Source organism: Pleurodeles waltl, chromosome 4_1 (genome assembly GCF_031143425.1).
Source record: "Pleurodeles waltl isolate 20211129_DDA chromosome 4_1, aPleWal1.hap1.20221129, whole genome shotgun sequence".
NCBI classification, from domain to species: domain Eukaryota; kingdom Metazoa; phylum Chordata; class Amphibia; order Caudata; family Salamandridae; genus Pleurodeles; species Pleurodeles waltl.
Window position 1 is genome coordinate 351,550,893 of NC_090442.1, and position 23,577 is coordinate 351,574,469.

The following is a 23,577-nucleotide window of genomic DNA, read 5'->3' on the forward strand; positions in this document are numbered from 1 at the left end:
TATTCATGAGCAAAGGCAGAGTCCCGTTTATGAATATTTTGATATTCGGATGGCGTTCTCTGGTAGTTTATTACATTTAGTGTTCCCCCTATTTTTGTGCGTTCTACCTTCCTTGGTAGGCCATTCACCTCTTCATGGAAAAGTTGCCAATAATTTCTGTCATCAAGTTTATGTATGGTTCGGTTAAAGTCCAATATTTACATGAAAAAATGTGGTAATGGGTATTTGCTACCTTTTTCAATGCCAATGTGGCATTGGCTATATCATAAAGAATTTACAATTAGGTAACACGGTCATATTTATCAACTGACAGAATAATGGTAAATCTGTTTGATAAAAACACTTATTCAAATGAATGAAAGGGGGTAGGTATCAAAATGAACAAACTCCTATACTGTTGGTAAGAGGAGCGATGTTTTCTTTAAATTAAAATGCTATGAGATTATGCATCACTGTAGAATGAAGTGAGCTGTATATAAGCTGTTGTCCAGAGTATGTAAAAAGAACACCAAAGAACAGTATTGTGTGATTGAATCTGATCCTGTGAGAACATTATTACTAAACCTAGGATGTTAAAGTTTGTTAATACATTATCACAGGTAAAGTGTCTGCTAACGTCGGGAGCAATATTTTAAATGTAAATAACAATATATATTTATATACACTTTCAGACAAAGTCTTACTGCTGCTGTTATGAATTATTGCAGACAGCTTGAATCTCTAATGCAAAAGCAGGTATGTGTCTGAATATGTTAAACTTAATTATTTGATGGATAATTATGTTTTTGAATATTAGGCGTCATGATGCTTGTGTTCGTTAAACAATTGTGATGTATGTCTTCTTGCATTTGATCTTCATCTTATAGTAGAATATACTGTAACATTACAATACTGAGGGTGATGGTTGTAATAGGTCGGGTAATCTGCCACATAACAGTGCATAGACAGCATAAACTGATTACCAACTCTAGGGGTCAGATAAGTAGACAAATTTGTGATAGAAGACAAATGTGAACATCTTAGAAATCAAAAGATGCTAGGGGAGTGCAGGATATAACTTAAAAAGCAGATATATAATACATATCACCTGTAACATAAGGACAAACATTTCAGGGCCTGGCATCGCCCGCACAGTGACCAGAAAAAAATGCTTTTAGGGATCACTAGCTATTTTTGGGTGTAGATGTCTGCGGCAGGGACTTCTAGTAGTGTACCAGTTGCTCATTGTATAAGATTTATTCTTTAAGCTAGCCCTTGTGTGACAGTGATGCACCCCTACCCCGGTGCATGGAAATCTCTCACTTGGCTACAAAGAGGGCAACTGCTGTGAATATGTGAATCACCTTGGAATTCTCTCAAACTCGTCCCAACATGGACCGAGTACCAACCACCCCTGAAAGAGAACCTATCACTGCTCCCCAGTATTTATGTATCTATGAGAAAAGCAATGATAATTGTAGGAATCCTGCCTTTTCGGCAGCACAGCATCCACGCCTAGTGTCAGTATAAAACCACAACGCTGCAGGCTTAATGGTGTGTGTTAGTCTATAGAGGTATTTGAGATGTTTTGTTCTGTACCCTTCATTAATTAATAATGCACCATTTCATACCACTGACACTTCATTCCTCATCAGTTACCTGCACATCTAATTCCACACACCACCGATCTTTCGTTGTTGAAACCGCCACAGAGGCCTCTTTATGAAGAGCATTATATAAAGAGGAGACAATATGCTTATAGTGGATGAGGAGAGCAATATAATGAGTGGTTTAAACTGTAGTGGTTGAAGCAGGAACCCAATAATTCAGGTCTGCACCCCACCTAATGTACAGAAACACATCCAATAGTGGATCTGAGGAGTGAGGTCAATGAGGTGTCCTTCTGGAAAACCACTTCCTAGTATAATTAACTCAAGATACTACAGCCGCATGACCACTCTTGCTTCCTTGTCAAAGTTAATCTAGGTTGGCTGGTAAGAAGATGCAGCGGGTAATACATGCAGTCTAATTAGGATCGGAGGAGGCGTTTGTGCCAGGTAGCTGTGGTTCAGGCCACTATGTCTATTGTACTCTGCCTACAGATAGACTGCTGACATACCATTGTCACAAGAGACCTGGAGTGGAGATTATTCTTTTCAATTGCTACATGCAGCGTATATGGTGGGAGGTAATACCAGTAGTGTATGATATGTGCTTGTGCTCACAAGTAGTATAATTATCTGTCCGCTGCCAAGAAGCCTCCCTGGTCCTATGTGAGCCTCAAAATTTCCCACCTAAATCTGGAGCCTTATTAGCCCGAAGTGAATTTATCATGATGGATCGGGTTGTATAGAAAAACTGTTGTTGGGTTGATAAACAGATACAGTGTACTTGGCATAATAACCATTTTCATAAGGGCAAAGTGGCCAACTAACGTCAGGGGTAGTGCCACCCAGTGTTTCACCTTCTCTTGTAATCTAGTTAGGGTACCCCCATAATTTTCTCTGATAATGGAGGACGTATCATGGTGTATCAGCTACACAGATGCCTGAAGGATGTACAACACCAACAAAGAGGCTATTCCAGTGGAGACTCTTGGGTGTCCTTAGTGAGAGGGAATATTGGGGATTTATCCTTATTTATCGTAAGCTCTGAGGGGTGTTTAAAGTGGATACTCTTGTGAAATATGGGTGTTAGGTTATGACCTGGTCTTTTGACAAATGCCATACCATCAATGTACAATGTTACCAGGAGTCCATGCTCTCTGAAGTTATGTCCTCTATAACGGTGGTACTGCCACAACCTGCAAGCTAGGGGCTCAATTGCCAGGGTAACCAGGTTGAAAATAGGAGACAACCCTGTCATACGGCTCTAGTAAGGTGGATAGGGTCTGTTATTTGATCCTTCAGGTGGATCTGTGCTGTGGGGCCTGTATATAGTCATCTCTTCTAATCTAAGAATGATTTAGGAACACCCATCCTCACTAATATTAAAAACAGATATTCCCAATAAACCCCTTTGCCACATCTAAAAAGACAGCTGCAGCATGTAAATCATGGGTCAGTTGATGCAGGAGGGCAACAATGGTACTCACATTATGTGCCATAGACCTGGATGTAATGAAGCCGGATTGATTGGATAAGACCATCTTTAGGAGCATAGAAAGTAATCTACTGGCATACAGTTTGGCAAGGTTTTTAGTGTCCGAGCTTATCAGTGAGATCAGCCAGTATAATACACACTAGTTAGGCAGTTTATCAGGTTTGATCAATGTGATCAGTATGGCTTCATGCGTAGAAGGGCGAGACATAAGCTTCACGAGCTTCTGCAAAAAGGTCAGACAATCACAGTGCCATTGAGTTGTGCATACTCTTTATAGAATCTGCAAGGTAAGCCATTACTGCCCAGGGCTCAACTGAGCAGCAAATGCTGGATTGCCATCACTGTCTTATTGATTGAAAACAGTTGTTTTGAGGGCCTGATTGTGCACGCTTCCAGCCAGACTACTGCTGTCATTTAAGGTAGTCCCTAACATACATGCTTATGTCAGTAACCTTAGAGGCATATAGGTCAGAACAGCAGCGGGCAAATTCACTTGTAATCAGCTTTGTCTCATAGACCTTTGACTAGTCATCCGTCTGTATCTGCATTATGTTACTTGAACTCCTAATTAGGATGCCCATGGTATGCTTAAGTCTTTCTCCCTATTAGTGTATGATAAAGCGTTTGCGCCAAGTGGTGCACAGATATAGTCCAGGAGGACAGATCTAGGGAGACCAACCAAAAATCCCATCTGGAAAAAGAATGATGTACTATTGTGATGTGTGTCTTCAAAAAAATAAGCATTTGCTTGCTCAAATAGGCAAAGCAATTAGAAGATAAATTCATTTTGTTTATGACATGCAGAATAATCAGCATTTTGAGAGCAGTATGTGGATTGTCATAGGAACAACACAGTAATGAAATATTTTGGTTTGCCCAACCCACACTTTAAGACAATAAAGGATACACAACACACCGCTGCAAAGCAATGTACTGCGCTGTGGGAACGGTAGACATCAGAAATGCGCTGTGTATTGCTCAATTCTACTGCCCTCTTGTGCTGGCCAACTGTGTGCTGCCTAACACCAATGCAGCAACCCTTGCACTATGGTGCAATGGTGCCTGCATTACAAGCAGGATTGTTTTTTGTGCAGGAAGGCATACCATCCTGAACAAACACAATCCTTAAAGGCATTTTCAGTTTTCTATGTGTGATGCGTAATGCATCCCACATGAAAACATAAAAGTAACAATGAGGAATAAAGATATTCTCCTTGTTATACCTGGGTCTGGGTTGCGTACTGTTGTGACACATTCACAGCGTTACAACTCTTTGTAAATCTAGAAATGCCCCGAAATCCATAGGTGGATGTGTGGGAATGCCCATACTCCAACCATAGAAGGTCCATGCTGTAAGGTAATGCAAGGCAGAGGAATGCTCTGCATTGCGTTATCTTGGATTTACTTAACCACGCCGAGCCATGCAGGGTGACTTTGCATGGCTTATTAAATCCCCGTTAAGGTCTTTAGTTGTCTTGCATGACACAAGGGCAGTGCAAGCCCTTAGTAAATCTGGCCCAAAATCTTCCCTTTGTCTGTATGTGACTGATCCTTTGGTTTGCACCCAAATAGGGTCTGATGCATGTTGTGTTGGTGGGATCCTTTGAGCTTCTTGTTTTCATGCCCTCTCCATGTTCTGACTACTTCTGAGGTGTATTGGAATTTGGTATGAGGACATTAACTATGTTTAGATAACTTGAACACATCCCAAGAAATGATTTGGTAAAGCTTTTGACTGTTTACCATTAGATCGCCGTTTGTATGATATAGCACGCGAAGCTTCTGACAGGGTTATACTCCACTGTTAAAGTTATGGATATGGAGATATTGCTGCATCAATAATTGCTCAAATTAAGGAATCTGCAAGTCGTGATCTGGTGCTGCTTAAATATAGGAAGACTTGCTTGATTATTTAATCACCTTGTTGAGACCATCTCTACGGACTCTTAAATATTAATGGATGCATAAATTATTTTCTCTTTCTCACTTTTTGGCACAAATTAGAAAACGTGACTTATTTTTCTTAGCCCAGCCTAACTGATAATATTTCTCCATCTTTACATGTATTAGGGCCTGAACCAAATGCACAGATTGTTTGGGCAATTCTGTATGACTACGCTACATTGAGCTACACGAGGTAACACCCACACCTAGAGCTGGGGGTAACTGCCTGTTTTTTACAGACAACTTTTTCTGTTTTCCACAATACTGAAGTAGCAGTGACAACGGCCATAAATGGATAGAAGAACTGAACTCCATGCCATGTGCAGTCTCTTTATGCTTGAATACTACTGGAGGTTGTGAGAATGTAATGCTGTACATTTTCTGTTATGTGGGATGCAACAGGATTTAGCTTCATATTTTCAGCTTATGCATCTTGAAAGGAACTGGGTGAAAAGTTAGGTTTATGAGCATTGAGAATTTAATGAAAATGAGTAGGAAAGAGAAGGTGGTGGTGTGTTGATTACCTTATGCCTTTTGAATGGACTGATGCTCATTTTGAGAGAGTTTGCAGGCAAAGGTATATGGCCTAAATATCTCAATGATCATTTAAGCAATTTCTGTGGCTCGTGTATTGCTATTTTCAGTCAAGATCAGTAAGAATGGGTGTGTGCCCCCTATTTATTTTTAAAATAGTCAATATTTGGGGGGAGAAACACAACAATTGTGTGACTCAAAATGCCTAACTTAATTTGCATAACCTGGGTCCACATATGAGTGAGGCATGAGGTGTATATGCTAGACTGGGTCCTCACATCTGGACTGGATGCTGATACTGAACGTATAGTAGGTGGCCACCACAGTTGTCCGTTTTACAAGCTTCTTTAAATAAAAAGGCTTTGAATTGTTTTTGTGGAATCCTCATGTGGTAGATCATTAAGACAAGCACCACTTGAAGGGATATACCTATAAATGTTTCTGAAGGCTAAATGTTTTCTGAAGGTTAAACCTTCAATTGTAATTGAACTATGTATACTTGTGATTCAACTTACATTTTCAATCTAGTCCTGCTAAGAAGAACTTCCTTATCAGATAGTGTTTTAAGAGGCATTCAAAGGGCCGAATTTCCATTGAAGGAAACAAATTCAAAGCGAGTGACCCACTCCCCTCATGGCTACACTTGTTCGGTAGCAAAGACTACCAGCAAAACATCCTCCTCTAATATAGATGTAGTAGCTTTGTGGGACTGAGATAGAAATCAGCTGTATGCTTGTAATTGTTTAATAATCTCATTCTCCATTTGACTTTTGATCATGTTAATAGGTCCTCTCCTTGTAAACCTCCATCTAGTCTATAAGGCAGACAATTACTCTAAGACAGAATACGATGACTGACTGGTGAGTACTCTTAATCACCCATAAGTATGGGGTTATACCCATAATGAGAAAGTGAAATTAGCTTTTACAGACAGAAAATACTATAGTTTGTTGTACTTTAGGCGCTACTTATAGCAAACTGACAGTCCTGATGATGACCCTGGACAGATTAGTCTACATAAATGGCGTCAAAACTTCGACATTTTGATATTGTGGATTTTTTTTGAGAGACTAAAAAGTGACTTCTAGACTCCTGGAGTAATATGAGTCCGCCTATGGAAGATCTCAGAAAACCTTTGCTGCAACCACATTTTGTATATATTGTACAGAGCACATTTTTGCACAAACAATTTTCACTTCATTCACTAGCACTGTCCTGTCACTATAGGAGCATCGTAGTGATTGAATTCAAAGTATAAGAATGACTATATTTTTACTAAAGAAATATGCATCTATTATATAATAAAATATGAATTGATGACAAAATTTGCACGTGTTGGAAGATTGTTTAAAAGTTGTTTCCCAGGAATACAAAGGTCTTACTTCCCCACATAGGACCATTGTTTGTGCTTATTTACTTACATTTGCTACCAGTCTGAAAGATAATCATTTTTAAAATTTGTTGCCTTACACATGAAACCCTGACTGGAGAAGGGTCTGGCTACCTAGCTTCAAAGCTTAGGCACTATAGTTTTCCTAGACTCCTTAGATCTAGAGATAAAGCATTGTTCACTATTCCTAATGTCAAAAATGCGCGGTCGGGGGAGGCAGGTCTTTTTATTACCTAGCTCCTTTCCATTGAAACAAACTGCTGCACCACATTCAAACTTGTTTGGATTATTTTCTCTTTAGGAAAATACTTAATACATCTTTGTTTGGATTTAGCTGTTGCTTTTGTCTCATGGCTGTGACAAGATACGAGTCTCTTAGGTGATTTTGTGCGTTCTCAAGTTAAATTAACACAACATAACATAACTTTGGTAAGGAAATGTTAATAAACTGTATAGTGTGGCTACAGTGCTAAGACATTCCAAGCTCTTTATTCTGCTCTCTTAGCGGAATGCTAACAAATGTTTCCTTAAATAGGAGAGGTGAAAGTGGAAGACAGACTGTTCTTCATTGCATTTTTATTCAATGAAATACCACCTCAAATTAAAAGGGCTTACTATATGTTATCACCCACACAATTATGGAAATAAAGCTCATCATTGTCATACGAAGAGTGCTTTAGATGTTTTGATGGGAGAAAGTGAACATTATCATCTTGCTTGCGGAGTAAAAGCAAAATGCTTTACTTCAGTTGCGTGTCTTAGTATTTGCATGAAATGTCTGAAGTCACTGATTGGTCTGGTTGCAGGAATATGTTGCTGGAATTCTAAAAAATATATGCATCACTTGGATTTTATTTATCAAATCTGGTCATAGACCATATTACCACGAAGAGACTGTTTAAAATAAGACTAGATAATGCTAGAATTGTGACTTTCTAGGTAGGCAATAGTTAGTGTGTATGTACCCTCCATAGCATTACCAATACATTTTCCAGAGTAGGTTTCAGAGGAGGCCTTGAGAGCAATTTCCTTTTTCATTTCAATTACGGGATCTATGAAACTAGGGTTTTAGTTGAGGGATTGAATCCCTACTCCAGCACAAACCACTATCCTTGTCAGGTTGAAGTCACAAGCAAACCCCAAACTGTCCTGAGCTCAATCCTCTGGTAGCTTGGCACAGAGCAGTCAGGCTTAACACAGAGGCAATAGTATTTGCGCAGCATTTCAAACACTAATAAAATGAAAACACTACTCAAAAAGGATCCCACACCAAATTATAAAAATAGAATAAATTGTACTAAATACAACTTATTCCAAAATGATAAAAACTCAATACGTAGTTCCGAAGATATGCAATTTTAAAGATCCAAGTGACAATTGTGCCAAAAATCCCAAAGCACACCTTGCTGCTATCTGGTCATGCAAGACGGGGAGAAAGTGATAAGTTTAGCCCAACAGTGATAGAGCAAGGTTCGTATACAGAGACTTAGTTAGTCCAGCTGTAAAGTTATCTTCTCAGTCCAGCGCAAAGAATCCTGTTCATGGTGGAGGGGGTCCAGGAGGAGTAGGGAAGCATCATGGACAGTCAACAATGTATCAGGAAGAGCAGGGCTGGCTTAGCGGACGGTCATCGCAGTTGCATCAAGATCCTGTTCTCATTGCAAACAGTCAGGCCGCTGCTTTGCAAAGGCGCTCTATGAAAGCAGTCAGTGCTGTTGTATGAATGGTCAGGCTGACGGAACGTTTCATTGGTGGGCTGTGTAAATGACAGGATTTTGGCACCAACTTCAATGCAGCCTCTCTGAGGCCACATCAAGGGTCCAAGACCTGAAGGGCACAACTTGGGGGTCTGGCATTTGCTCCAGGCAGATCTGGGCACTGGTTTAGGTGTTTGGGAGCCTGTTATCTCCAAGGCCACCAGACTAGTCCTTGGAGTCACTTTGGGTATTCTGGGTTTGGGTGCCGGTCCAAATCCGTCTGAGGGGGGTGTACTGGTGACGGGGAATGCATGAATCCTGGTAGCAGAAACTCAGTGGAAGTGGCCTTCGCACAAGCAGGGAATCCCAGGTAACTGCCATGGTTGGAAGTTGCATATCCCTGTCAGCCTGCCCACGGACACCAACAGCAGCACTGGCCTGTTTGGTTCTATGGGCTCTGCCAACACCTGTGATACCATCACCGCTAATGCCTTCCTCGCTTTCATTGCCACCAAGCTGCGGCAATGAAGAACGGCGGCAACGGGAGGTCAGAGGTTACACGCCGAAGACTCGAAGAGGTGAGCACCGGCCAGCCAGGCATGTTGGGCAACACCTCAATAGGAGACCCATTTGTTGGGTGGTGGACGCATGTGCAGTGGAGGTGGCTTGCAGCCTCACGCCCCCCATAGGCTTGCATGCACATTCCTATCTTCATTTCCTCACCAGTAAATCCGCAAAGCCCTGCACAGCTTCCTTTAATTCAGTGAACCAGCTATGTTACCCTGTTTCTACAGGCCTACTGACCCCTGTTAGCTGCCCAGAATCTGACTAAGAGCCCGTGGACATCAGCACCACCTCTACCACTGCCTCTGCCATCCTTGGCCACGGGCCAAGAGCTTACTGGCAGCCTGGCACCTATAAATTGTCAAGCAGCCAGACAATAAGAAATCCATTTTCATCGCAGAGGGCTAGCTGGCAACTACTAGTATTGTTCAAGCAACCGTCTTAGCCACACACTCCTTTATCAAAAGCGATATGGCAGGAAAGACAAGGATGAGGCCCTGAAGGACCATTGCTGACACAATCAGCATCAAAAGATCCAAAGTCACTCTGACATGGAATTTGTTTTGGACCACAGCCCCTCCATTTCACTTGCCAGAACAAAAAACTGTCTCCCTACACCCCTTTGAACCAAATTACGGACTTCTTAAAACTTACCACCTCAGCAATCAAGTTCCATCATGCGTGCATTGAGGGGTTTAGTCCAGGAGGGAGCAACAGCTATAGCAATTCAGTAGCCAACAGGCTTGCATCAAGTCCAGGTTTAGGCTCAGGTGCATGCAACCTCTGCCTTCCTGCATCAAAAAAAGGAGAAAGCTAGTGACCACAGCATGCGGAACAAATCTGACATTGCCCAGTATTAAAGCCCATGGTGGACCTTCTGATTCTTCCGACTTCGATACAGGACCAAAAGGAGCGGAGGCTAGCCACAGTTTTAACTTTGCACAGGTCCTAGCCTCGATTTAGATCAGCAATCTGAGCCACAGAAAGGCCCTTCCGCTCACATTGCATTGTAATCCAGCCCCTTTCGTGCACCTTCATTTTCCTCGAGCCTTTATCAATCAATCAGTCATTTGAAACAGCACAGATCTATCATCCCTAGGGCTATCCAGGCACTGATGTTGCCATGTCTCCATAGACAAGCCAGGTCTTGTGCTTCTTTCTGAAGTCCATCAGGGAGAATGCCATTCGGAGGTGGAGGGGTAGGTCAATCCAGGCCTTGGTGGCGGGGGAGAAGGAGCCACCCCAGCTGCGGCGTATGCGTGGGGGTGCGAAGATGAGTGAGGCAGATCTTAGGTGTCTTGCAGGCAGGTGGAAGTTGAGTTGATGGTTGATGTAGAATTGCCCTTGCTTGTGTAGAGCTTTTTATGCATATGTGAGGATCTTGAAATGACATTCACTCTGGATGGGGAGCCAATGGAGTTGTCTGAAGGGAGGGTGATATGGGTCCATTTTGGGAGGTACAAAATGAGTCTGGCTGCAGTGTTCTGTATGGTCTGGAGTTGCCTGAGGTGCTGTTTGGAAATTGTGGCGTAGAGGGTGTTGCCATAGTCAAGGCAGCTGATAAGAGTCTGCGTGACGGTCTTTGTGATGATTACTGGAATTCATCTGAAGATTTTGTGGAGCATGCAACGTATGTGGAAGCAGGAGGAGGCGGCTGTGTTGACTTATGTCATGGTCAGTTGACGATGATGCCCAGGTTGCATGTGTGGTCTGTCAGGGTGGGTGTTGGTCCAAGTTCTGCTGGACACCAGCTCTGGTCCCATATAGACCAGATTGTCTGAGTTAAGCTTGAGTCATTTGTCTTTCGTCCAGTTGGCTACGCTGGTCATGGTATTACAGAATTTGGTTTTGGCATTGGCAGGGTTGTTTTCAGTGACAGGATAAGTTGGGTGTTGTCTGTGCAGGAGTATTAAGTTGAGTACATGGAGTCTAATGATGTCCACAAGAGGGGTCATGTAGATGTTGAACAAGGTGTGGCTGAAGGATGATGCTTGGGGTACACCGCATATGGTGTTTCTGAGTGAGGAGGTTAAGGGGGACAAGGCTTTGTGTGCATCCTGTAAGAGAGGATGTGACCCACTTCAGGGTGTTTTTCTGTATGCTGATGTTGTAGAGTCTGTCAGAGTGGGTATGGTGGCAGACGGGGTCGAACGCAGCAGAGAGGATGAGGAGGATCAGGACCACAGTTTCTCCACCGTCAAGAAGTGTTCTGATGTCTGTGGTGGCAATTAGCATTGTCTCCATGTTGGGGTTGGCCCAAAATCCATATTGAGAGGTGTCTGGTAGGTGTTTTTTTCTCAAGGTACTCAGTGAGCTGTTGGTTGATGGCGTTTGGCCAGGTAGGGGAAGAAGGGAGATCGGTTGGTAATTTTTGAGGTCATTGGGGTCAGCTGAGGGCTTCTTTAGGACAGACCTGACTTTTGCATGTTTCCATCTGCCCGGGAAAGTTGCTGTGGATATGGAGGTATTGAGGATGATGGTAAGTTCTGTGCTGATAGGGTTGGTTCTGAGGTTGAAGAAATGGTGTGGGCAGGGGTCGGTGGGTGCCCCGGAGTGTATGGCCGACATGATGGCCAAGATGGTTTGTTAAGACTGAGGGGTCGAAGTTGTTGTAGATGGTGGCAGTCTTGCTGTGGAAGCAGTCCAGGAGGGAGTCGCATAGTTCTTGTGAGGGGTGGATGGTATTCAATGTGCGGTCGGGTTGGAGAATTCCTTGACTATTTTGAAGAGTTCCTTCACGTGGTTGGAGGCAAAGTCAATGCAAGCTGTGATGGCTGATCTCCTGGCTTCCTTGATGCAGAGGTGATCATTGCAGAGGGTTTTGTCAGACAGGTCCTTGGTAGCGCCAGCGCTTCTCGAATTGGTAGCAGTTGCACTTGGTGAATCTGAGCTCTGTCTCAGGTGGCTTGTTTTGAGGATTTGCTGGCTTTTGCTGGTTTCAGAGTGATGACTGTTGGTGCAGCTGCAGATCCAGGTGGAGAAGTTCTGGGCGGCCTGGTCAAGGCCCGCTGAGGTTTTTGAGTTGAATGTTGCTGAGAGCCTGTGTACATTGAGTCGCTATTATCTTGCCCCAGAGGCTGTGGTGCTTGGTGATGGTGTGCTGGGCACTGGAGTGGTGAAGTGAATGATGACATGGTCAATCCAGGTGAGTTTTGTGACGTAGGTGTATATGATTCTGTTGCTGGAGGTAAAGCTAGCATTGAGTGTGTGTCCAGCTTTGTGCATGAGTTTGGTCACCAGTTATGTGAGGTCAATGTTGTTCAAGTTGTCTAGGAGGGTGGTGGAGTTAGGTGTTGCTGACACAGAAATTGAGGTTGCTGGGAAGGACATAGTGGTGGGAGTCAATTGCTAGGGGGGCGACAAGATTGGAGATTGCATCAGAGAAGACTGGTCCGGGACCAGGGTCTATAAGCGACGGTGCCTCTTATTGTGGTCTTTGCAGCAGTTTGTAAATGGAAGTTGCAGTGTTCAATAACAGGAATTTAGTTGTCATTGGAGGTGCCGCATCGGATGGATTCCTTGAAGATGATGGCGATGCCCCCGCCGTGTTTGTTGGTGCAATGGCAGTGTACCATCTTTTAGTCATAGGGAGTGGTGGTGGCATTGTTGGAGTTTGAGGAGTGGTTGAGCCATTTTTCAGTGATGGATACATCAGAGGAGCAGGTGGTGATGGTGTCCCAGATTTCTGTATCATGTTTGAAGAAGGAGTGGACGTTGATCAGGATGCATTGGAGTGGTTCCAATTTGTTCATGGTCATTTGGCCGGAAGTGGCTTGGTATTCACCGAGGGCTACATCACAGGAGAAGCGGCAGGGGCAACAGGTGAAGGGCCCTTTGATTGATTGTGGCGAGGACGTGAAGTAGCTGTTGCTTCAGTGTCCAGCGTTCAGGTCCAGGAGCTCGTTGGTGGTGTAGTGGTGGGTGGGGGGAGAACCAGGGGTCCTGGCGCTGTGCATGGTCCAGGCACAGACCGACACAAATGTGCTTCTCTTAGGTGTAGCAGCCTCCATTTGTAGTTCTGGCAGGTGGGAGGGGTTAACAGGGGGCCAGGATGGTGGTGGGCGGTAGAAATGGCAGTAAAGAAAATGGTGGAATAACCCTAAGAGTTGTGGACCAACCCAAGTTAAACTTAACCCTTCCCCAAGCGCACAATGATTAAAGTTAAAATTAAGGAAATCATAGAGTGTAGTGAGGCTAAAAAATGGAGGTGGGGGATTAAGGTGGAAGTCAGTGGCAGCAGTCACCAGTCAGCTGGGTTCGAACTGGTGTCCTTGAGGCAGTGGGCAAGGTGCCAGATCCACGAGGCTGGGCGGAAAGGAGTGGTAGAAGAGTGGCGTACAGGACCAGGAGGTCTTGAGGCTGCTCCTTACCTATTAAGGAATCAGTACAAGAGTTGCTGGTTTAAATCCTTGGAGCATCCTTCGACTACTCTCTGCCCTAAGACTGCGACAGACTACCTACAACTTGTGAATCAATTACACAAAATAGAGAGGATGGGGATAATCACAATTCCCCAGTCCACTAGTCACACATTGAACATAATCCACCCTAATGAGGGGCAGGTATTTTGATTCACCCTATTAGGTTTGGTCTACCATTAACCCTCCAGCTACCCTTTAAAAACAGCATAAGTGGGTAGCTAGAGGGTTAACGGTAGACCAGACCTTATAGTGTGAATCACAATACCAGCCCATCCTTAGGTGGATTACAATTTATGAATCCCTCACATCTTCAACTCCAAAAATCAGACGTGTTCTTCATTGCTGGCCACCATACAATCAATGGTAGATGCTATGACCTACCACTGCAACAAACTAGCCGCTCATGTGGAAATACTAAGCTATCCTGCAGCCCTCATCACAGACATCGACAGGAAGCTTGAAGCAATACATAGCTTGATTATGCATACCAAATCAGCAGTGGCTCCGTCAGCAGTCCCACGAAGACTACATGAGTCTTGCACATGTTCCCCAATTTCGACTAAACTGTTCAACTTGCTGCAAACCATGGAAGCTAAGCTTCAGGACCTCAGGTCACAGTACCCACCGTCTGACCTTCCTGCAAGGCTGAATGTTCAGCAAAACATTGCCTCCTCTATAATCCCACTTCAACCAAATGTAAATGGGCAACAAGCTATGCATATGGCCATCATCAACTCTGTGGCAGAAGATTCACCCCAGGAAAAATGACTCTTCTATCATGACTGCTGTGTTCTCGCAGGATCTACGAAAGCCCACAGCAATAACCTCACTGCCAAGTAATACATCTTTGGCAAACATAAGTAAATGGACTTGTAAACAGTTGAAAACACAATGTGACAAGCTCTTCAAGGCACCTACCCTAGTTAGGCAAAGTAAGGTATTGCCATTATTTATTATAAATCAACAAGATAAAGCCACACACCTTCCAGACTCAAATGCCTCAGCTATAGGTACATCTGTAAACATTTCATACTCTGAAGACGCTATGTTTGATCAATCTTCTTTTCAAATGCCCCCTGAAGAAGCTACGTGCCGCTCATCTTCTGGCACTGTGCAAAAACCTGCATTTGCCCAGGGACCAGGTCAGGGTGCCACTATTCCCTGAGAAAAAACAAAACTGTGCCATCAAGACCATTAGCCTTGCCAGAACACAAAAGCAAGTCCAACGGTTCAACTATCAGTAATCAAGTATGAAATTGAACTCAGCACTACCCAGGAAACTTTGTCTAACTCATCAGGCAGGAAACCTCTAGATCACCATCCGTGAGAGAGCTTTCCTGCACCATGTCTCTCCAAGTCAAATTGCTAGAGTACCCAAAACCAGCTTGTTAGAAATGGGGTTTCTGGTTGGCTAGGGTATGCACCTCAGCCAGGCAGAACTTACCCACTATAGTCAGGGCAAGGGAGTTACACGTCCAAGATAACCCCTGCTCACCCCCTTGGTAGCTTGGCACGAGCAGTCAGGCTTAACCCGGAGGCAATGTGTAAAGCGTTTGCACAACACACACACACATGTGACGCAATATCCCCACCACAAAGGAAACACACCACCAGATTATATGAAAATATACTGTATTGTTCACAACGCAATTATCAGACCAAACATCACATATCAGTACTATCCTGCTACCTTATCAGTTGTCAGAATGTTACACATTAGTTACTCTGCCAATTAGCAGTAGTCACACATAACACACAGGTTACTCTGCAACATAAGCAGTAGTCAGGACACACATTATCACATTAGAACACTTGTCATAAGAATATCATAAAATGCACATAGTAGGAACATTAGAAAACATATGGCAAGTTAGAGAAACATATTAGCAAGTCATGCCCATAAAAGGAACATTTGCACATATATGTAAAAGCATCATAGAACAGGTAGGCAATATATAACAATCAGTCTTTAGAAAGAACTTTGATTATAATTATATTGGTCCTTTTTAGAAGTACCTGGCTTGATGCAGAGGCACTTCCAGTGCCTAGAACGAACAATGGGGCCCCCGGCGCTCCTCTGCGCAAAACGGGGGCCTCCCGGATCTCCTGGGGTTAGAGGAGGGTGACATGCACCTCTGGGGACCGTAAACACTGGGGGCCCCCTAGGCCTCCACCGGCCCTCTCAAGGGGGGGCCCAGGTCAGGGAAATCTTTCAGGGGGGAGGGAGCGCTACGCACCTCCTCCGAATTGAAAGCAGGCCCCTCCAGGGACCCGCAAACTCCTGGGGTCTCCCCGGGCATCCATCGACCCTTACTAGGGGAGAAACACCCAAACAGTTCCACTGGCCCACGAGGGGGGCCCAACAGAGATCCTGTGGTGCGGGCGAGCCTCCGATGAGGCTGCCGCCCGCCTGCGCGCTCCAAGAGAGCCCTCCGGGGCTGGAGCAGGCGAGGGAGAGGCGTCCTCCTCTCCCTCCTGCTCCGATCTCACTCCGGCCCAAGACAGGGCCTTCCGGTGCCCCGGGGGAGCTCTAACGAGCGGTCCCTACCCCCGGGGCACTGCTAGGAGCACGCTTGCTCCGGATTCCTCAGCTTTGTCTTCTCTAGTGCCCTGGGGGCACTAGGAGGTGCGCGGCACTCGCGCCTCCAGAAATGCAGCCTCCCGGGCTGCGGCGGTGATTTCCTTTGGCAGAAAAAACAAAAAAGTGACGCACCAGCAAGGGGAAGCGCTTTCAAGCGCTAAGGCAATCCCCTAAGGAGCGCTTTTCACAGCACTAACCAGGCGAAGAACCCCTCGTGCTTCAGGGTGAAAGGTGCAGGGGTCAGGGGCCACATCACCGTGCCCCTGGGGAGCAGAGCTCAAGGAAAGGGTCCACAGGGGGACAGGGTCCAACATCAGGCCAGCGCAAGGAAGATGCCAGCAATGGTAGTCCTTTACAGTGACCAGGCAGGTCACAGGTCAGCACAGCAGCAGTAGTCCATGGAGGTTCCTGTGGAGTCCTTCCAGCAGTCTGTGTCCATTTCCAGGTAAGTTCAAAGAGTCTCTAAATTGTGGGGAAAGTTCCCCTGTACTTATAGTCAGTTTTTACAGTGTTTTACAATGATAGGGAGAGGAGGTTCCAGCCAGATGCAACTGGTTCTGGGAGTGCCCCCTCTCTCCTTTCAGCACAGGCTCCAAACATCAGTGGGGGGTTAACGACCCTATTGTGTGAGGCCAGGGCACAGCCTTTACAAATGTAGGTGTGCCCCGCCTCTCCCTTCTCTCAGCCCAGGAAGACTGTTCAGTATGCAGATGCACCTCTGTGACACCTCCACCCTCCCTGTGTACAGGCTGTCTGAGAAGTATGCACAAAGCCCCAACTGTCACTCTGCCCAGACGTGGATTGGAGTCAAGCTGCAAAACACCAGAGTCATAAGCACAGATAAATGCGCACTTTCTAGAAGTGGCATTTCTGTGATAGTAATAAAAAATACATCCACACCAGTAAGCAGCATTTATTATCACCATCACAACCATACCAAACACGCCTACGCTACCCCTCATAAATCAGACAATACCCCTTACACATAAGCAGGGCAATTCTAATGCAATCCTATGAGAAGGTAGCACTCACAGCAGTGAGACACCAGTTAGGCTGTTTGTCACTACCAGGACAGGCCATGCAATATGGCACATGTCCTGCCTTTCTACATAAATGGCACCCTGCCCATAAGGCTAGCTAGGGCGTTCCTTAGGAGTGACTTACATGTAGTAAAAGGGGAGTTCTGGGCCTGGCAAGTAAGTTTAGATGCCAGGTCCCTGTGGCAGAAAACTGCGCACACAGGCCTGAGACAGGTTTAAAAGTCTACTTCAGTAGGTGGCGCAAGCAGCGCTGCAGGCCAACTAGTAGTATTTAATTTACAGGCCCCTGGGTATAGAGATACCACTATACAAGGGACTTATAGGTAAATTAAATATGCCAATCAGGTATAAGCCAATCATACCAACTTTAGATGGGAGAGCACCTGCACTTTAGCACTGGTCAGCAGTGATAAAGTGCTCAGAGTCCTAGAGCCAACAGCGAGAGGTCAGAAAAACCAGGAGGAAGGAGGCAAAAAGACTGGGATGACCCTGCATAAGGGAAAAAGTCCAACACAGCTGTTGGATTCCTCTGGGCTTTACAGGTCGATCCTCATAAAGGTATACCAATCAAGGAGGACTCATGACATTGATCCAGATCTTATCTTTTCTCCAATCTTCTGAGTCTGACGAATCTTTTTAGGAGTTCTGAGGTTCAAGGAGAAAACACATTCACTCACTTCATTAAATGACAGTGTAACCCATTTGGTCACACATTACATCTAAGGGGACTTTGTTTTAGAATGGAATTTATTACAGACTCTAAGTCAAACTTAAAAAAAATGAGTCTCAAAACCATACTATTTATTTAGAGAATCATCAAAGGAGAATCAGTCCATCGAACAGCATCAAATTTCTCTAGCATGTAAAAGACCAGTATCTCAATAGCAACAATGCAGTAAATAAGAAAAAGCTTATGATGCTTTGAATTCAAGCTCAGATTTTCCCACCTAATCATTAAATCTAAATTCCTGACTAAGGGCAAGTTCAGAGAAAAATTTCAGCACTTCAGAAACTTCAGTAGAACTTCTCTCAAGAGAGATGTGAGTACCGTAAAGCCACTTTGTCTAATAAAAGGAGAGGACCTCTCCAGTCATAGAGAAAATGGAATCTAACTGTCAGCCTAACTAAACAACACTTTAATCAACTTCAAAACCTTCCAGTAGCTGACATCACAGCCAAGGAAATTTCCAGTAACTGGGCATCGTTGTGAGCCTTCGCTCTCTCAGGTATACGTCTGCGCGTCCTTGGATTACTCATGTTCAGGAATCCAAAGGGGGAGTTTGTTCTTACAGCTCCCTGCTTCTCATTCTTGGCAACCCATCTCACACTTTTTTGTACTTAACAATGTGCTTCTCATTATGATGACTGGTACCGTAGCACCTGCAGAGAAAATAAATATAATGCACAAAGAATGCAAGCTTCAAGTCAAAATTAAACACAAAATCATGTAGGCCTTAACTTCAGCCTGGACAATGGATTTGAAAGTGCACATTTTGGGTATATGTTCTGCTCTCTCGAACTCAGCACATAGAGTATTTTTAAAATACATCATTTGTTAGGGTAATCAAGTATTAATACATTTGATTAGCATTGCATAAATGAGGTCTACCTATAACTTTTATATTTTTAGTCGTAGATGCACTGCAATGTTTTTTTTTTTTAATGCACCACATTTACATGTATATAGTTTTCACATATTATATAAGCAATTTGAGTGCTTCATCACCCTTCTCCCAGTAAAGCATAATGGCACAGCCAAAGTTATACTCTTTCAACATATGAACAGGGGAAATATCATTCTGCTGTTTCAATCAATCACAAATTTAGAACATATAAAATCTCCCAACATATTGTTAATAGCGTTGCTTCAACCCTGTGCGGATAAAGGACAGGAACCCACCCAGGTTAAATATACATCTCATACATAGGTGGAAGCAATCCTGGCAAGAACAGCATTATTAAAAGGTTGGGGAATTGTACGCAAAAGAGTGAAGGCAAAAGGGTACCCGACTGTGCTCATCAGCCCTGTCAGTCCTCCTACATATTCAGTTTTAAAAAATGTGCTAAGAGCATAAGGTCTTAAAGTCTAAGAGATCAATCCCAATAGCTGGAAATGGCTGCCAACTGCTCACCAGGCCAAAACTAGTCTGCAACAAATTGGTGAGAGATCTGACAGCCAACCATTGGACAAGGCAGAGTTAAAATTACGCTCATGGACCATTCACGGCCTCACTCAAAAACTTGAAGACAATGACATCACAACATTTTGGAGCAATTTTGGCCACCTCATCCTACAAGAAATTTGGGCACAAACAGTCCCCCTGACAGGCTACATTGACTATCAGAAGCCAGCTATTAAAGTGAACAGCAATGACCACCCAATGAGTGGCTTAACAGTCTACGTCTCTACGTTGTTGCACTGTCTGGCGGAGGAGATGCCACTGAAACAATCATGGGTGCAATTAATGAACATTGGCATATCCTAAAGTAATGAGAAGCACTTTTGTCTGATTTTCAATGTCTAAGTAAATCCTATCAGATCAGGAAAGAAGGCAATACGCAAGGAATTGCGTTCAATATTAACTGAGCTTAAGTTCAAATTTCCACTGGCAAACACCCTACTATCTGCCGATTTTAACAAAACCCATTTGCTGGCTCGAATGGCTTAGAGGCTAATGGACATAACCTGTAATATCCCTCCGCAAAGGGTCTCTGTCAAAATCCACCCGAATAATCTGGCAGAGTCCTTTTTGTTGGACAGCAAGGTCCTTGTTTTTAGGCTCCTTCATGTTTTTTTTTGTGGAGATTCACCATCCAGCTGAACACAAGAAAAAAAAAAGTCTATTTCTTACATAGACTTTACCCTATGCTCAGCTCCCCTTTCCAGGCATATTATCAACTTTGCTTAGTGGATCGTATTGACAGAGACTACAGACTGCAGTAAATCCACCTTGTAATCTGTCCAGCGAAATGTGAAGCTTCTCATTCCATCAGTTCTGGCATGCACACGGAAAATCTTAAACAGCTAAAATGGGACAATGAAATCCACTCTGAGAGGCTGACCTGGGTTAGAGCACAACATAGAACAATTGTCTCTAGAATCAGTTCTCCCAATAAGCAATGGATGCTCTTCATAGGTCACATTCTTCAGAACTTTCAAGATAAGCCCTATTCTCACACAAAGCCACCCGACCCTACTTCTAAACTCAAATTAACAAAGACCCAGAAGGCCCTGAAAAACGAAGTGAACCACAACAAAGGTATTCTCTTAAAGCATCCTTCTTCTCCAATGGCTAAATTTAAATAAAAAAAATTCCAGGGCCAATTTTTAGGAAATCAATCTGGCTTTCCAAAAAAAACAGAATCACAACTTCTCAGCTCGCCTTCTATTGGCAAATAAGAAAAATAATGTCAAACAATTCTAGTCAATGGTTAATCAAGCAACAATAGAAGGCAAGAGAGGTACCAATGCAAACATCTTAGAAAATGCTTGGGTCTCCTTTCTGACATCACACTTGTTACTCAGCAACAAATCTGGGGCTCCACTACCTCCATATCCACCATCAACTGATCATCTTGTCACTCAAGAAACAACAAACACTCCTTCAGATGACATACTAGGTGAAGGCCCAGCAAAGAAAGTCTTAAAAATCAGTGTTAATAGCTCCTTGAAGGAACTCTCTGGATTGAAACTGGTAAGACCCCAGAAAGATGGGACACACACGCCAAAAGGACTTCCTCCAGCCCTTTTTACATCTGATCCCACTTTCTGCTTCAAGCAAATGTCACCTCTTTTTGGATCTTGCTTGGTATGAAATTGCATTCCAAACTCCTGGAATGGATTTGTTATTCAGACAATTTTCAAAGGAGGCCATTATCGCCTCATTGAGCTTATCAATAATGATGCTAAGCTTTTTGCCAGACTTCTGCCTGTTGACCTAAACGCTTGGGTAGATGAAGGTCAGATCATTAGCAGAAATCATTGTGACTTCAGAGTCAATTGTGGCACTACTTCAAACCTGATGGGGCTGTCCCTAATGTGCGACAAAACCCTCTGAGGTGGATTGGCACTCTACTCCCGTTTTGTAGATTTCAAAGCTGCATTTGATAGCATCCCACACATGGCACAGATTGCAGGTTCAGGGCCTTCCAGCTGATCTATTGGGATAAATTGAGCAGCTGTATTCCTGGGTGTGGGTCAAAATAGGAGATGGCTTGTGAAGCTCAGGGAAGATCCCAAAAACACTGGGTTGAAGCAGAAATGCATACTCACTCCTCTGCTTTTTAGGCTATATATTGCTGATATGTCAGAGGTGATAGACAAAGTGAACTGCCACCCACCCAAACTGGGAGGCCAATACATGACCCACCTGCTCTACATAGATGACCTTGTACTGCTTAGCCAAACCAAGATTAGCTTCCAGTGTCAACTATCCACCTTACACTCTTATACTGGCAGGCAGGCTTCAGATAAACCACATAGAAACCAAGATGGTCACATTCAGGAAGAAAAAAGCAGGGTGCGGCATGTGGCATTTCAGTGGAGTATAGCTTCAAGATTACCCTGAGTATAAATATCTGGGCATTTACCTGGACAGTCAAGGTTCATTCAGATCCCATATACTTATGCATTCTTCAAAAAGCAAAGTCACCACCCTCATGTTTGCCTTCACCACTGCTGCACAGAAATGAGTGGGGCCAAGCCTAGATCCCCTAATCCAGGTGATGAAAGCAAAAATAATTCTGGGTAGGGAGGCCACCACACTGGACAGTCACATCAAACAAACTTATAAAGCTGCCCTATGTCTGCCAACGAAAGATTCTCTGGTTCAAATAAGGCTCAATTTCAACATAGTAAAGCAATGTTGAGCCAGAAACAGTTCATTCTTAAACTTAGACCTGCTTTGCAAGACTCTATGCATAGTTTAATCTGACTCAATTTAGCAAGCTTATGATTCTTCTCCTACAAGCACTACCTCGATGACAAACTGATGAAATTTTCACTTATAGAGGCTTGGGGCAAGCACCTCCCACAGCTGACATTCAAAAAGCTGACAGCAGCCACCACAGAAAAGCTGTCAAGGCTAGAGGATATGACCGCACTGAGCAAGCGTTCCTATGCCTAGTCAGTAATTAACTCCTACAACCCTTGAAAACAACAGAATGGCATTACTTATATCTAACCATTTTGAATAAAAGCTAGGCTAGCTGCCCTCAGACGAGGAAATTGGATTTTACTGGGTCTGTTCCCGGCATGGCGAAGCGCAGAAACCCTTGATTTAATCTGCTGTCTCTGCAGATTGGACAAGGAAACTGTTACCCATATTTTATGCATTTGTCAACCTTCTTACAGCAAGGAAAGGTTCTTCTTCATAGAGACTTTGTTTGTCTTGGAGTTTGAACCTGCCATTAGGTGGTAATTGCTGGCCTGAATCTGGACAACATCACAATAAGCATCAAAACAGTCAAATTCCTCCTCATGGCCACAGCAAAACTGCGACCTGTAAATACCACCTCCGCTGCAAAACTTTGTCACTAAAAACCTGATCACCTCAACGCACAGATCCCACATAACACTGAGGCATTCCTGAGTTAACTTGTGGCTCTCCTTTTTCCTTCTTCCCGCTGCAAGCCCTAAGTCGATCCTTTCTTGAAGCATCTTGTTGTTGTCCTATTTTAATTGGTGCAAATGTGCTGTCTGTACCATCCTTTTTGTATTTGTGTGGTCACTTCAAATGAACTGCTGTGGAATGTTCGGAGAAGTTTTGTGGAATGCCTAGTGACAACACCTGAAACAATCCTGGGCAATTCCCTTACTGCCTTTTGCATGTTGCACATTCCTTTGCACATCCTTGTGCTTCCGCCATTCAACCTCGGGACAACTGTGCTGCTTGCACAAGCACTTTCTATGCTGTCATCCTCTAAATGTCCTTCTGTGTAGCACTCCGAGACAATATCTAGAGCAACCTCTACTGTCTTTACACTCTTTGTGGAATGCTCGGAGGCATCATTTGAGGCAGCTAAGACACTTCTTTATTGCCCATGGCACACTGCACTTTTTTCTTTGGTGCTGAAAGTGAAGGTCATAAGATCCTTGTCATTGACCAAAACTCTGCTCTAAAGCCTTGTTTTTTCTATTATACTATTTTGTTTTATAACAGGTATTCCCGTTCCAATCACGGCTCTGATTAAATAGTAATGAGATCTTTGAGCCTGATTTAGAACTTGAAGGATGGGAATACTCTGCCCAAATGTGACGGAGATCCCATCTGCCAAATTACAATCCCTTTATAGCCTATGGGGATTGCAACACGGAAGATGGGAT

General features: G+C 43.9%; 1 protein-coding gene across 2 annotated transcripts in view; it reads left to right on the forward strand.

Annotated features, from left to right (window-relative positions):
- Positions 1 to 23,577, forward strand: part of PIK3C2G (phosphatidylinositol-4-phosphate 3-kinase catalytic subunit type 2 gamma) — a 2,001,768-nt gene that overhangs the window by 440,351 nt on the left and 1,537,840 nt on the right. For both annotated transcript variants that reach the window (XM_069228485.1, XM_069228486.1), the window contains exon 8: positions 672 to 735. In XM_069228485.1, coding sequence (XP_069084586.1) covers positions 672 to 735 — 64 coding nt within the window. The remainder of the gene's footprint in view (positions 1 to 671; positions 736 to 23,577) is intronic.